Source organism: Hemitrygon akajei, chromosome 7 (genome assembly GCF_048418815.1).
Source record: "Hemitrygon akajei chromosome 7, sHemAka1.3, whole genome shotgun sequence".
NCBI lineage: Eukaryota > Metazoa > Chordata > Chondrichthyes > Myliobatiformes > Dasyatidae > Hemitrygon > Hemitrygon akajei.
This window is the reverse complement of record NC_133130.1, coordinates 177,333,627-177,349,376: the sequence shown is the minus strand read 5'-3', so window position 1 is coordinate 177,349,376 and position 15,750 is coordinate 177,333,627. Positions and strand designations below refer to the sequence as shown.

Genomic DNA, 15,750 nt, shown 5'->3' with positions numbered 1-15,750 from the left:
GTCAGCAAACTTGTGTACCGGATGACAAAACTCGACCTGGCCCCACAGCGCAACACACACAAAGTGCTGGAGGAACTCGGCAGTCAGTCCAGGCAGCATCCATGGAAAGGAGTCAACAGTCTGCCTGGCCTGCTGAGTTCCTCCAGCATGTGGTGCATGTGTTGCTTTCCCAGCATCTTGTGTGTGTCGCTTTGGATTTCCAGCGTCTGAGGCAGGCTGACACACACACACACAGCAACGACCCGTCTGTTGAGTGAACTCCAGCCAGCGGGTCGTGCGGGGAGGAAGGAGTCTGGTTCACCTCAGAGATGTTGGCGCTCGTTCACCCCGGGACGGAGGGGGCGGAGCCTCGCGTGAGTGACAGCCCTGCTCGGGGCGGGGCGGGGCGTGCCGGTCACGTGGGCACACCGAGGCGGGGGTGGTCTGTATGGTCCCGGCGGAGCGGCGCGACGGCGGGAGAACGGTCGAGACTTTCAGTCTGAACAGAGTCAGCCCCGAGGAGCAGTGGGACGCGACCGAGATGGAGACAGACGCCACCGAGCAGCTGAAAGTGCGCCGAACCGAAGAGAAAGGTAGAAGGGTTGCGGGGAGGGAGGTAGATGGATGGAGAGCTCGGTGCCCTGCGCCGTACGAGGGGGCAGCCGGGCTGCCGAGGGGGTGGAGGCTGTGGCCGAGGCCGTTGACTGTTTGTCCGCAGTCCCGAGCTCGGGGAGCGGCGGCGGGGATTGCGGCCGATCGATCGATCGGACCTGTTGACAGCGGCGCCGACTGCAGCTCTTCACTCTCTACCAACCCACCCCTCCGTCCTGCACCCTTCTTTTGCCCCCTCCCTGTCCCTATCCTCTGCCTCCCCTTCCTCTGATTCTTCCCGACCCTCTGCCCCCTTCGGCCCTGTCCCGATCCCTTGCTTCCCCTGGAGCCTCCCCCATTCCTCTTCATCTTCCCCTCCTCTCCCATCCCCTGCCTCCGTCCTCTCGCCCACCCCAGTGTCCAAACCCCGATACTCTGCCTCTACCCTATGTGCCCTACCCTCTGCTACTATCCCTCTTCGTCTCCCCCACCGCCAGTTGTTCCTCTCACCTAAACGTACAGATCACCCCCACCACCACCTTCCCCGTCGCAACCTTGGGATCTGTTTCTGACTTTGTCCAAGATGAGGGGCATTTCGATCAGTTAAGGGCATTATGTCACCTCTCTGCCACCTACCCCTTCCCTTTCAAGTTTCCTTTCCCGCAGTAATATAACAACAGGGAAGTTGTGGCTGACTCCTCTGGGTACTTCAGAGGGCATATAGCAGGTTCATCTAACATATTACTGAAACTTTATCATGATTTTAATAGGGGAAAGATATATCTGGTAGTATGTCTAACCACCCCTTGCAGTTCTAGAAACAGAATTCCTGTTTGCAGAAATTGGTTATCTACTGTGCAACAAATTGATATGACGGTGCTAATATAATTTTATGTAATGATATAGTGGTTGTTGAGGAAACATTAACACAATCTGATCACTAATATTCCTTTTTTTGGAGGGATTTATCACTAATCCCGAATTTTATTTTGTCTATAAAATTGAGCAGCTGCATCTCATTCCCACAATATTAGATGCAGAGTGTTCATTATCCTAATAACTTCTCCTCTGCTTCAGATTTGGAACCCATTTTGTTATCGTTTATTTGTTAACAGGATGTGGCATCCATAATTGCCACTGAACTAACAAGGCAGGGAAGATCAGTCTGATCTATAGCAGTCACAGCAACCGGAATCGGGTGTCAGATTTCCTTACTGGAAGTAGACTGGATGGGTTTTTCCATCAGCCTTTTCATGGATACCATTACTAAAACTATTTGTAATCCCAGACTGATCTTAATGACAGGAATTTATATTCCCCCAACTATCACAGTGGAATTCAAGCTGGTCTATAGTCTAGATCTGGGATAGCAGGGGAATTGGGGGTTATGGGGAAAAGGCAGGTAGATGGAGATGAGTCCATGGCCAGATCAGCCATGATCTTATTGAATGGTAGAGCAGGCTGGACGGGCCAGATGGCCTAATCCTGCTCCTATTTCTTATGTTCTTTTATTTCATGTGGTTTTCCAATACATTGGTTCCCTTAACTCCTGGGGTTGGAGACCTGACTCTATATGTGTGTGTGTGTGTGTGTGTGTGTGTTTGCGTGCGTGGGAGAGTGGAAAAGGGGCTTATTTTGCTGTTGTGCTTGATGTTCCTTAAGGTTGTTACAGCCAGACGTGGTTAATGGGAATAAGCTCCCACTGTCAAGCAAATGCTGCCAGTGGTGTGCGTCTCAAATAGCCTCTGACAACTAAGTCTGGCTCCTGGCCTTCACGTGTGGCTGAGATACTAAATCCAACGGAACCGTTTCTACCGGCAGGAGAAGGGGCAAAGACAGGTTACTGCTGCCCTAAAACCAGTCACTTTGGGCAGAGAGGGCTCATCTGCCGTGGTTGGCAGCTCAACTAGGAGAAGGGAAAGTATGATCTCAAACCTCTGCTGCCTTGCGACTATACCCACTCATGGGGAAGGTTTCGGGAGTAAACCCCGAGGAAAAAATCTGGAGTTGGAGTCCCTAAAGCAGTCCTACATTGAGTTCAGTGCTGTCTGACAACCTCTGCAACACAGCTGGTGCCAAACTGTATCAGTCTCTGCTATTCCTTAATCACCTGTGTGGGGTGAGCCCGCAGTATGGGCAACAGCTTGCTTTCCATATTGTACTGATCTGCCTTGCGTGGGCAGTGAGGACACAACATCCATGGTTGACCCTGATCATTGGATGGCTTACATTTGTTGTAATTGCGTGGCTGCATGTTGCTCTATAACTGGACCCGGCACACCCTGTTGGTTGTGAATGCAAAAAGTTCATTTCACGATATGTTTCGATATACATGTGATGAATCTTATCTAGTCTAATACACTTAGACCACTGTAATAAGTTGGCACCTTTCAAAGGGGAATTGTACAAATACCGATCTAAGAAAAATAGTTGTATGTGTGGGCAAACTGAATTCTTGCTTGAAGGAGCCAGTGCAGATTTGATGGGCTCCTGCTGTGGAAGATTATTGTGTGATTTCGGTAGCAGGCTTGTGAAGTATCTTGGGATGTTTATCTCTGTTAAAAGTAAAAGGGAATTGTTGATTGTTCCCTGGATGGTCAGCAGGGGAGGATATTCCCACTATCCCCACTTGGTGACATTTAAAAAGGTTCTAGCGACACAATAGACTGTAGGTGCTGAAAAACTGGAATAACACACAGAATGCTGGAGGAAATCAGCAGGTCAGGCAGCATCTGTGGAGGGAAAGGAACAGTCAATGTTTCAAAAAGCCTCATCAGGGCTAGAGTTTTGTGTAAGATTCTGACAGTATTGGAGTATAAAAGTATAAATTTACCAAAACTATAAAGTCAGTTCTGAGCTTGCTATTTGCTATGCATGTACTCAATTTAGTAGAATGAAATCTTAAGAATGTAGAAGACAATGGTGTGTTGATGAGAGGTAGCTACAGAAAGAGCTTGCTATTTGCTATGCATATATCCTAAAAATGTAGAAGACAATGATGTGTTAATGAGAAGTAGCTAAGAGATGTAGATTAGAACATGATTAAGCCAATTGATAGGAACAAAAGGGACATGATGTACGTGCAGTACGTGTAATACACAACTGTAGACTGATTGGATATGCTAATGCAACTGGACCAGGAGATTGCTATAAAAAATGCTGGGTCTGAGGATTGGTGGGCAATCAGCGACTAGCTCAATGACTGTCTCAGCTTTGATTTGCAAATTAAAGTTTAACCCCTCTTGAAGAATCTTCTGCATCTCTTGGTCATTTGTGAGGCACGAAAAACCACAACAACAGTAGGTTTTCTGTGGTTCTTTTTGGAGAGGTTTTATTAAGATTATGCATTTGGGCTGCTGTAACATACCAGTTTCCCCATAGTTTTGAAAGCAGTAATGAGAAATAGTACTAAGGCTAGTTATTATTTAGCACCTTTGTGTAAGTGCTAGTGACCGAAAGGGTTTCATCTTGTCTTTGCCAAGACTCGTACCAGCTTTAGACATAGTATTGTTGAATTTGGTTGTGAAGTTCTTTCCAATGAAACAGTCTGCTGGAGGAACCCAGTGGGTCGAGCAGCATCTATAGGAGGAAAGGAATTGTCAACATCTTGGCTCGAAATCCTACACTAGGACTTGATAATGAAGGGTTTCAGCCTAAAATGTCAGCAATTTCTTCCCTCCCATGGATGCTGCTCGGCCCTCTGTGTTTGTCAGCACATTGTTGCACCGTATTTCAACATCTGCAGTCTCTTGTGTCTCCTTTCAGTGAAATGTCATGTGACTAGCAGGCAGGCTGAGAGCAACCAGCACATTCTCAGAAGGGTACTTCTGTGGAGTTGATGAAATTGGTATAGGGTGTAATTGACAGGATCGGAAAAGGAAAAAAAAATCCTATTTGTATAGTGTAGGTTTGTAGGTAAAATTAAAAAAATGGATTTGTGTAAATGGTGCTTGATGGTCAACACAGGGTCAGTGGGCCAAAGGGTGTGTGATTCTCACTGTTTCTCTAATTCATTACCTTGGTATCCATGCTGTAGAACTAATCTCACTTGAGCCAGTACTTCAGTATATGATCCATTTCTTGTTAACTCCTCACCTCTTAATCATTCACAGCCACAGGTACTTGGCAAAGTGTTGTGCACTTTCAAATGTTTAAAAAGGCAAAATCTATATTTGTATCCTTGTGTGTAAAGATTTAGATCCCATGAAACTTCTTTCGCTGCCTATTTTACACCCACTGTGTCTTACTGAATCCTAATGATGGCACTGGTGAATTCATTTTGAAAATCTTAAAGAAATGAACTTCTGTTTTCCCTTTTTCATCATGCCTTTACAAGTGTTCCTCCTTGTGAACCTGTTGACTGCCTTGGTAATCAGCCACCATCTGTTAAACCACTCTCGAAATGTCCTTTATAAAGTATCCGTGTAATGTTATCAGTATTTGAAATTCATTGAAACCTGGTCACTGGAAGCGCTGGGAGCCCCAAATAGTCTGACTACTGCTGCATTTCAGCAACTGTCTCTTCCCAAGACAAGCAGAAAACCTTTCTAGAGGAGTTGCTGTTGCAATAACCTGTCCTATCATTCTGGGGCCACTTTTACCTTTTTGCTTAGACCTTCATAGTGATCCATTCATTGTGGTTTTCCCCCCATAATTAATGCATTTGCTGAGGTTAGGCTAGACTAGAGAAAAGTGAATGATGAGAGGTTCTTACAGTAGAATAACTTTTAGATTTTTGCTTATGAGGGTAGGGTTCTGAAACTAAGGATCAGTAGTAAAGTAGTTACCAGCTGGTGGTGTAGTGGCATCAGCGCTGGACTTCGAGGCGAGTGGTCTCATACTTGAATCTGGCCAGCTCCTTGCATGCTCTCCTTGCTGGGTTGAGAGTCGAGCTAGCAACTTGGCCTCATTTAAAAAAAAATAGACAAATTGGAAAAAAAACAACAAAATTGCTACCCGGTGTGCCACAAGGCACAGAGAGGAATAACAAGTTATGAAGTAATAAAGTTTAGGTTTTTTGATTTAAAGATCTGTAAAGATTAACTTTGTCAGTTGCACATTGAAACATACAGTGAAATTCATTTGGATCAAGTCAGTGAGGATTGTGCTGAGTTGGCTGATACAAGAAGCAATTGTGAGATCAGTTTAGGCAGCCTTTTCAAATGGAAGCTAGGTTAATACAAGGGAAGATGAGGCACATTATTCGTAAAAGGTTCAGGGTTAGATGCTCTAGGGACACTAGGAGATATGAAGACATGGGTCAAACATGTATTCCCATGCTGCCAATTCTATGTAACAAAGCTTGAATTGTTTAAACATCTTTAAACAGGTGCACAGGAAAGTTTTGGGAATGATCAAAAGGCTAATGGAGAGCTGGACCAGAAAAAAACAAATTTACATTGTATTACAGTTAGAGAAAGTCTTGTTAATACTGTAAGTAGATCCTGCACCACACTTTGGAAGGATATACTGACTTTTGGAGCATGCATTGCAGATCTGCCAGACTGTACATGGATAGTTAAATAACTGGAAGGGCTTGTCCACACTTTTGTTTAATCCCAATAAATTTAAAATGTCAAGGGGGGGGGGGGGATTTGGTTTAGATTTGTGTCTTTTGAGTTGTGTTTTTAATTTGATATTCCCTTTATATGAGATTAAAAATTAATACCTTGGAAAGTCTGTTTGCACGTAAGGCCAAAAGTTGGCATTCTCAGATAGGAACTAAAACCATTCTCTTCAATGCCTCGAGTAGCTTTGGTTTTGACGCTCTCCTTACTCACCCTTTAATAAACACTGCACTGTATGTGCTCTTGATATTTGATTCCTTTTCCATGCCTGATACATCGCCAGAGTCAGTTCTTTCCATTCTTGTCATAATGTTTTGATAGGTTTCCTCCACAATGTAACCACCTCCATTTCTTAATTTCCAGCTCCATATCTTGTTTTGCATACTTTCTGTGATGTTGATGTCCTTAGCTTTGCTGTTTTGAGCATGGTCTGTGGAATCCTTCCCCCTAAATTTTCTAACTGCAGTTTTCTGACTCTTATTTAACTTGTAATCTCGGCTATAACTCTAATTTCTGCCCTTTTGCGGCTTGGCCCTTGATTCTTCTACCCTAGTAATAAAACATCTCATTGCCACTTCTTTTCTGTGTCCTCAGAAAAATTATTCTGTTTTTGTCCATTCTCTTTTTCTTAACCCATAAATCAAAAAGCACCAGGTGTCTATTATGTCATCCATGGTTCAGCAGTGTCGCTTGCTTAGTTAGGTCGAGCATTCAAGCCCTACATCCTACAGAGTAGAGATGAAGGAGAACAATACAGTGGATGGTGTTCTTGTTTAGCCAAGACATTAAATTAAAGCCCTGTCTTTACTTATTTATTTGCTTTTCAGCCTGAAGGTACCATTGACAAGGCTTGCACTTACTGCCCATCCCTAGTTGTCTATGAGTTGGCAGTGATCTACTCTGTACAAATGTAAATAGAAATTCTGTGATACTAATTTGAAGAGCAGGGAAATTATCTTTGTGCGCAACATGTTAAAATGTCATTGAACATTACATCATCACATAATTTTATTGAATGTGCATTTCCAGCATTTAAACGGTAACTAAACTTCAAAAATACTGCATTTGCCATTAAAGCATTTTGGCACATCCCAAGTCTGAGAAAGGTTTTGTTCAAATGCAAGACTTCTTACATATATATAGGACTCTAAAGGAGGCTATAGTTGATGGAAGCGGGTTGGATTTCTCCAGAGCCATATCTGCGATGCAGTTCAAAAATCTTTGGAGTAAATTAAAGGGGACATTCAAAGTAAATTATGTCTCCTTATACGATACTGAGATTCATTTCCTTGTGGACATTCACAGTTAAAAAGAATCAATGAAAATCTGCACACAATCAATGTGCAAAAGACAACAAATTGTGCAAGCACAAGAAAGAAAGAAATAAACAAAAGAATTCATTTCAAAATAATTCAATAAATATAATTCTGTACATGAGAAAACTGCAGATGCTAAGAGTCTCTCTCAATGCAATTGCCTTGTCCATTTGTCCCTCCCCACTGATCTCCCTCCAGGTGCTTATCCTTACAAATGAAACAAGTGCTACACTTGTCACTACACCAGTGGTCCCCAACCTCCGGGCCGCGGACCGATACTGATCCGCAAAGCGTGCAGGGGTGCAGCGGTAGCCGGGACGCACCCAGCACATCTTTAAGAAAAAAGCTGAAATAAACAAGCTAACTAATGAGGTGCTGCTTGGGTGCTGGGTGCGTCCCGGCTACAGCTGCACCCCTGCACAATTCGCGGATCGGTATCGGTCCGCGGCCCGGAGGTTGGGGACCACTGCCCTACACCTCCTCCTTCACTACCATTCAGGGCCCCAAACAGTCCTTCCAGGTGAGGTGACGCTTTTCCTGTGAGTCTGTTGGGGTCATCAGTTGTATCTTTTTTCCCCAATGTGGCCTCCCATACATTGGTGAGACCTGATATAGATGGAAAGACCGCTTCGCCAAGCACCTATGTTCCATCTGCCAGAAAAAGCGGGATCTCCAGGGGGCTATCCATTTCAATTCTACACTCTATTCTCATTCCCACACGTCAGTCCTTGGCCTCCTCTGCTGCGATGAGACCACACTCAGGTTGGAGGAGCAATGCCTTATGTTCTGTCTGATGGCATGAACATCAATTTCTCGAACTCTCAGTAATTGTCCCCAACTCATCTCCTTTGCAATTCCCCATTCCCGTTTCCCTCTCACCTTCTCCTTATCTGCCCATCACCTCCTTCTGGTGCTCTTCCCCCTTTCTCCCATGGTCTTTTACCCTCTCCTATCAGATTCCCCTTTCTCCAGCCCTTTATCTTTTTCACCAATCAACTTCCCAGCTCTACTTCACACCTCCCCCTCTCCCAATCTCACTTATCACCTTGTACTTCTTCTGCCCCTCCCCAACTTCTTACTCTGACTTTTCATCTTTTTTCCGGTCTTGATGAAGGGTCTTGACCTGAAATGTCGACTGTTTACTCTTTTCCATAGATGCTGCTTGACCTGCTGACTTCCTCCAGCATTTTGTGTGTGTTGCTTAAATAATTCTGTGTTCATTTATTGTTAAATATTAAGGAAATTTCTATAATAGGTTTATATCATTATATACATTTGAGGTTTGTAAACAGGTATGGTATAAAAGCCTTTTCTCTGATTTTTTTTAAACACTGGAATTCCACTGAGGAGCAGTAGCAAATTGTAATTCTTTTTGCACTCTCCATATTAATTGAAAAGCTCCAATTTAATTGTAGTTTATTTCAGAGAATAATTTCTTTTTTTCTTTCTTTCTTTTTCCATCTTTTTATTATCATTATTAATAACAACAAAATAAAATTGATACATAGATAATGGGATTACAAACGTACATATTTCAACTAACTATAAAAGATTACAAGAACAGTGATTACAGTATAAATGAGTATTCCCACATCGTAAATGATACAATATACAAATAGACAAGGCAAACCTAGGTGTAACATAATATAAAATAAAAAGAAAAAGAAAAAAAAGAGAAAAAAATCATTATGCAAAAAACTAATCTAAAAATCTAATAACTAATAAAAAAAAAACAAAAAAGAGAGAAAAAAAATAAAAAAGAGGAAAAAAAAGGGCTGTTTATAATGTCTCACAAAAATACAAAATCATCAGTGTCGTCAACTCCAATCCTCGACATATATGCAATCAAAACTGGAAAATCAAATAGGCCTGGAACAGGGTCCTATTACATCATATGAAAGTATTGAATAAATGGTCTCCATATCTTTTCAAATTTAGTAGGTGTCAAATACACCACTTCTAATTTTTTCTAAATTTAAACATAACAGAGTTTGAGAAAGCCAATGAAATACAGTAGGAGGATTAATTTCCTTCCAATTCAACAAAATAGATCTTCTAGCCATTAGTGTAAGAAATGCAATCATTCGACAAGCAGAAGAAGATAAATGAAGTGAGTCCATCATTGGTAAACCAAAAATTGCGGTAATAGGATGAGAGAATAATTTATACTTACTTTAGTGCCCATGATTGTAGGAGATTGAGGTGATAAATTAAAATATAACTCATTTGAATGAATTTGTTTCTCACTTTTTCAAATACAGTAGATTATGTTTAATTGGGCCATCAGTTAATCAAGAGAGCTGCTTATAAGGGACAACTCTTGAAGAACAAAAACTAATTGAGAAAATAGCTGAAATTCCCTTCATTATGTCACGATTAGGACAGAAGCGTATTGCTGAAGTTTCTAACTTGGCCTCAGTCGCTGCTAGACACTATGCAGCGCTTAGAGCGAATAGTTTTTAAGTAGTCAGTTGCATGTGCTTGTCTTCAAAGAAGTGATTTTTGTCACTGATAGTTATCAAAAAATAAGCAGTAAGGCAATTCAGAACTGTTTTGCTCACTGAGGTTTCAGTCATTCAGGCTTGGAAAAAAATGGCTGGGGGTGAAAATGAAACAATTTAACTACTTCAACAAGTTAGGAACTATAAAGAATTTGAAGGTATCAACAATCATCTTGAATATTACAATGAAAATGAAGATTTAGAGGATGTATTCATCAAAAACATTATTTGAAGGCAGTCCATTATTTGCACTGGGTGTCTGCCCTGATTTTGTTCATTTACAGTCAAAACAACATGGCAGTGTACATTGCATGAATTCCTCCATCTAACTATTAGGAACTAATACACAGTTTTATAGCACTGTAGTGTTCTAATTTGTTCTGTATTTCATTTATATACATTTGTTTCTCAGTTTGTCTTTTTTTTTAATGCTTTTTAACTATTTCCATGAAACTTCAGTTAATTAGACAGCCAGTTAATTTGGCCAAAATTATCTGATCCTGATGTGTACCAGTCAACCGGAACCTACTGTATATTGAATGTGTGAGTGTTAACCTTTCAAATCCCTCCATGGGCTTGCCTTTCCCTCTCTTTAACTTTCATCAGCCTACAACCCCCAGCATTTATGTTTATTGAATTCAAACCTCTTATTAATATAATTAATATAGAAACATAGAAAATAGGTGCAGGAGTAGGCCATTCGGCCCTTCGAGCCTGCACAGCCATTCAGTATGATCATGGCTGATCATCCAACTCAGAACCCTATACCTGCTTTCTCTCCATACCCCCGATCCCTTTAGCCACAAGGGCCATATCTAACTATTATCTCATTCTTACTAACTAATCTTTGCCAATGTTGCAAAAGGAGTAACCTCTGGAGTTCCCCATCAACAGTATTCACCTTTATATCTCAGAATCAGGTTTATTATCACTGTCATGTGACATGAAATTTGTTAACTTAGCAGCAGCAGTTCAATGCAATGCATAATCTAGCAGAAAAACAAAAAAATAATAATAATAAATAAAAGTAATAATAAACAAACAAATCAGTTGCGTATTTTGACTAGATTTTTAAAAGTACAAAAACAGAAATACTGTATAAACATTTAAAAAAAAAGTGAGGTAGTGTCCAAAGATCCAATGTCCATTTGAGAATTGGATGGCGGAGGGGAAGTAGGTGTTCCTGAATCGCTGAGTGTGTGCCTTCAGGCTTCTGTACCTCCTACCCGATGGTAACAGTGAGGAAAGTGCATGCCCTGAGTGCTGGAGGTGCTTACTAATGGACGCTACCTTTCTGAGACACTGCTCCCTAAAGATGTCCTGGGTACTTTATAGGCTAGTACCCAAGGTGGAGCTGACTAGATTTACAACCTCTCTCTTCATTCCTCAAAAGTGACCTAGCTTATTGTAAAGTTTTATGCAGAACACTTAATATATTTAAGGCACTGTATAAATTCACATTAAATCAACTGTTTCTATGTCCTTTGAATGTGTGGAATGTGTATTGGAGTTCTGGGATCTTTTTTATTTTTAAACCTTTGTTCAGCCCTAAAATGTGACAGAACAAACCCATAGAGAAGTGGATTGAAGCCACAAAGAATGTTTTTCTGCATGGATAAAATGGAACCGGGCATAGGGCCAGAGAGAAAAAAAGGGGGAAATTTGCCATATTTCTCTTTGCAATACATCTAGAAATAAAGAGGCTTGAGCTTTTTTTCTTGGCAGGGATGGGGTGGTTTAGGAAATAAAGTGATAGCTTTACTAGGCAAAGATTACAATGCAGATTGCATCAAATAAAATTAGTTTGAAGGACACCAGGTCGTTTATTCCCACTCATTGTTACTTATGTCACGCAAACTAAAGAATGCAATTGGAAGTTTTTAATGCTGCTTAACGTGTGTACTTTGTGCTTAAAATAGTGCATCGACACAGCTTTTAGTTGTGAGTTCTTGTGTTAAATAGAAAGTGAATAATTTATGAGGTACTGAACAGATGTCTGGATAATAAGTAATTGAGATAGTTGCATTGTTAGACAAGAGTGCATATTGCTTAAATAACATTGCATTGTAGTTGCAGGCTTCATAAACAGAGTGACAAGAGTTGCCCTTGTTGGGGCAGCTTTGGTGTGGTAACCACAAAGCCTCCTTCAAGTTAAACTGATTTAAACTGATGATTTACACACAGTGGCCACTTTATTATGTACCTCTTGTACCGAATAAAGTGGCCACTGAATGTATGCTTGTGGTCTTCTGCTGCTGTAGCCCATTCACTTCAAGGTTTGATGTGTTATGTGTTCAAAGCTGCCCCTTCATTCAATATGATTGTGCCAGATATATATATTGGTTTCAACTCTCTGCTGCACCATTCCCCATTGCCTTCAATTCCCCAATCTTTCAAAAAAACTGTCTACCTCCACCTTAAATACGATCCTGGATGGTGGAGACTTCCAGAGGTTCATTACTCATTGTGAACAGAAATTTCCACACAACTTAAATGACTTCTGTACCTAATAAACTGGCCACTGAGTGTATATTCATGGTCTTTTCCCGTGATCACCCATCCACTTCAATGTTTGATATATTGTGCATACAGAGATGCTCTTCTGCACACCACTGTTGAGAAATTTTGTTATTTGAGTTACTGCCACCTTCCTGTCAGCTTGAACCAGTCTGGCCACTCTTCTCTGACCTTTCTTATTAATAAGGCATTTTGCCTAAACACCAAATGTTGATTTTGCATCATTCTGTGTAAACACTAGACTAGAGGCTGTTGTGCATGAAAATCCCAGGAGATCAGCAGTTTCTGAGATACTCGAACCTGGCACCAACAGTCGTTCCACGGTTAAAGTCACCTGGATCACATTTCTTCCCCATTCTGATGTTTTGGTCTGAACAACACCTAAACCTGTTGACCATGTCTGCATATTTTTATGCATTGATTTGCTGCCACTTGATTGGTTGAATAGGTATTTGCATTAATGAGCAGATGTGCTGGTATACCTAATAAAGCAGCTGCTGAGGATATGCTTTCAACAATTGAATGAGCTTAAATAGAACGTAAGATGTAGGAGCAGAATTAGGCCATCTGGCCCATTGAGTCTGCTCCACCATTCGATCATGGCCAATCCTTTTTTTCTCGTCCTCAACCCCAGTTCCTGGCCTTCTCCCCATAACCTTTGATGTCATGTCTAATCAAGAACCTGTCAATCTCTGCCTTAAATACACCCATTGACCTGGCCTCCACAGCTGCATGTAGCAACAAATTCCACAAATTCACCACCCTTTGGCTAAGGAAATTGCTCTGCATCTCTGTTTTGAAAGGGCACCCCTCTATCCTGAGGCTGTGCCCTCTTGTCCTAGACTCTTCCACCATAGGAAACATCCTTCCCACATCTACTGTGTTGAGGCCTTTTGACATTCAACAGAATACTGTTCCCGCAGCATTTTGTTTAGTGTCAAGCCTAAACTTTGTGAGCTCTATTTCCATTTCCCCCAAAAAGCATTATTTTGAAATGTTTAAAATCAGACATTCTTTGCAATATCTGCATTTAAGTATGGCTTTGATTAGAAGACACTCCCAAGACTTCTCAATTACTGTAACAACTGTGCATTCACGATTCTGTTAGAAGCAATTCCCTTGTTTCACTATTGTTTTGGGGTGGAGGGTGGTGCTGAATGCAAAACAAAATCGTAAAAAGCACGTAACCTGTCTAGCATCCCATCCACAGATATGTGACAGGTCATCACTTGACTGACGGGAATGAGAGGCTGGAGAAATGGTTTAGTGTTGGGTGTGTCTAGTGATGGGATGAAAGAGCTTTTATACTTCAAGTCTCCACAGGAAACTGCTCTGGAATTTCTCTGTAGTTTTCCCACATGGTTTAGTAGGGATCTTTTTATTGCTGCTGCAGGTAGGTTACTTATTGCAGCACCGCCCATTGGGAATAATTAAATTATTCTTAGGCAGGCAATGTCACAAGGAACTGGAACCTTGATGGAATAGCCAACCTAGCATTCTGTTACAATGTTCTACCTAGCCATGTGTTAATTGTTGCACTGTAGCTCAGTTACCTAATAGGCTATTGCATAATCTTACCTGCTCCTGCACCTCCTCTCTCACCAGGACCCCAAAAGGTCCTTCCAGGTGAGGCGACACTTCACTTGTGAGTCTGTTAGTCATTTACTGTACTTGATGCTCCCAGTGCGGCCTCCTGTATATTGGTGAGATCTGATGCAAATTAGGAGACTGCTTCGCCAAGCACCTACGCTTTGCCCACCAGAAAAATGGGATCCCCTAGAAGCTACCTATTTCAATTCCACTTGCATTCCCGTTCTGATGTGTCAGTCCATCGCCTCCTCTACTGCTGCAATGAGGCTACACTCAGGTCAGATGCGCAACACCTTGTATTCCGTCTGGGTAGCCTGCAACCTGATGGCATGAACATTGATTTCTCGAACTTCTGGTAATTGCCCTCCCCTTCACCATTCCCATTCTCATTTCCCTCTCACCTTATCTCCTTACCTGCCTATCACCTCCCTCTGGTCCTCCTCCCCCTTCCCTTTCTTCCATGGCTTTCTGTCCTTTGCTATCACATTCCTTCTGCAGCCCTTTTATCTTTTTCACCAACTTCCCAGCTCTTTACTTCAAGCCTCCCCCTCTCCCAGTTTCACCTATCACCTTAGACATCTTCGGTCCCTCCCCCACACTCGGACTTCTCATCTCATTTTCCAGTCCTGATGAAGGCTTTCGCCCCGGAACATCAACTGTGTATTCTTTTCCATGGATGCTGCTTGGCCTACTGAGTTCCTCCAGCATTTTGTGTGTATTACTTCCCTAGCACAAAACCTGTTTATCATTTTTGTTTTACAGATGCACCCAGTAACAACCTTGGATGTTGTGGATGGATCTTGGTTATAATTTCTTACTTCTTCATGCTCATCACTTTCCCCTTTTCCATCTGGTTATGCATTAAGGTAAGACAATAAAGGAACCAACCTTGTTTCTAAAATCATTGCACTGGTGTACTTATGGCAGGTGTGTGTGACACGCCATAAGTGACTCTTGTTAAACCAAATGGAATCATAGAATTGTTCCAGCATTAGAAGCTCTTTAATCCTTCCCAGCTCCAAGTTGAGCAATGACATTTTTTCATCCCTGATCCCTGCAAATTGTGCTCTATTGAGTCTATTCAGTTCACTTTTGAAAGCTTTGATTTTTTTCAGCATATTTCCAAGACAGTAAGTTCTCTGTATTTTTTAAGCATAATTTTCTCTCTCATCTGTGTTTGTTAACTCCATACCTGGGCTTTGAACTGTTTTTAACTCCATGTAAACCTGATGTTATCTTGGACTTCTTTACTCTGAGAACAGCCCCAGCTTCTCCAGTCTGAGCTTAGACAATAATCTTAAACTTGGGCTAACCCTACAGTTTACAGTCACTCATTCAGAGTCCATTTTTATACAAGTTTGATAGTTTCTGAAGGGGGAAATTAAACTTTTTTTAATATTAAACACATTAAATAAACATTACTGAAAGGCTCACTTTATACTCACATCTACTTTTGTGGGGGAGTCTGTTCCTAGACACCCCCACTTTACATATAGTGGGGGAAGTCTAGGAACAGGGGGCACAGTCTCAGAATAGAAGGATGGCTCTTTAGAACAGATGAGGAAGAATTTCTTTAGCTAGAGGGTGGTGAATCTGAGGAAATTATTGCCCTAGATGGCTGTGGAGGCTAAGTTGCTAGGCGTATTTAGCGCAGAGGTTAATCGGGTCTTGACTAGCAAGGACGTCAAA

At 41.7% G+C, this 15,750-nt stretch overlaps 1 protein-coding gene across 1 annotated transcript in view; it reads left to right on the top strand.

The window, feature by feature from the left end:
• Nucleotides 1–388: 388 nt before the first annotated feature.
• The window catches only part of stom (stomatin), a 60,814-nt gene continuing 45,452 nt past the window's right edge, over nt 389–15,750 (top strand). The window contains exons 1-2 of the mRNA XM_073052682.1: nt 389–572; nt 14,824–14,927. Coding sequence (XP_072908783.1) covers nt 428–572; nt 14,824–14,927 — 249 coding nt within the window. The 5' untranslated portion in view covers nt 389–427. The remainder of the gene's footprint in view (nt 573–14,823; nt 14,928–15,750) is intronic.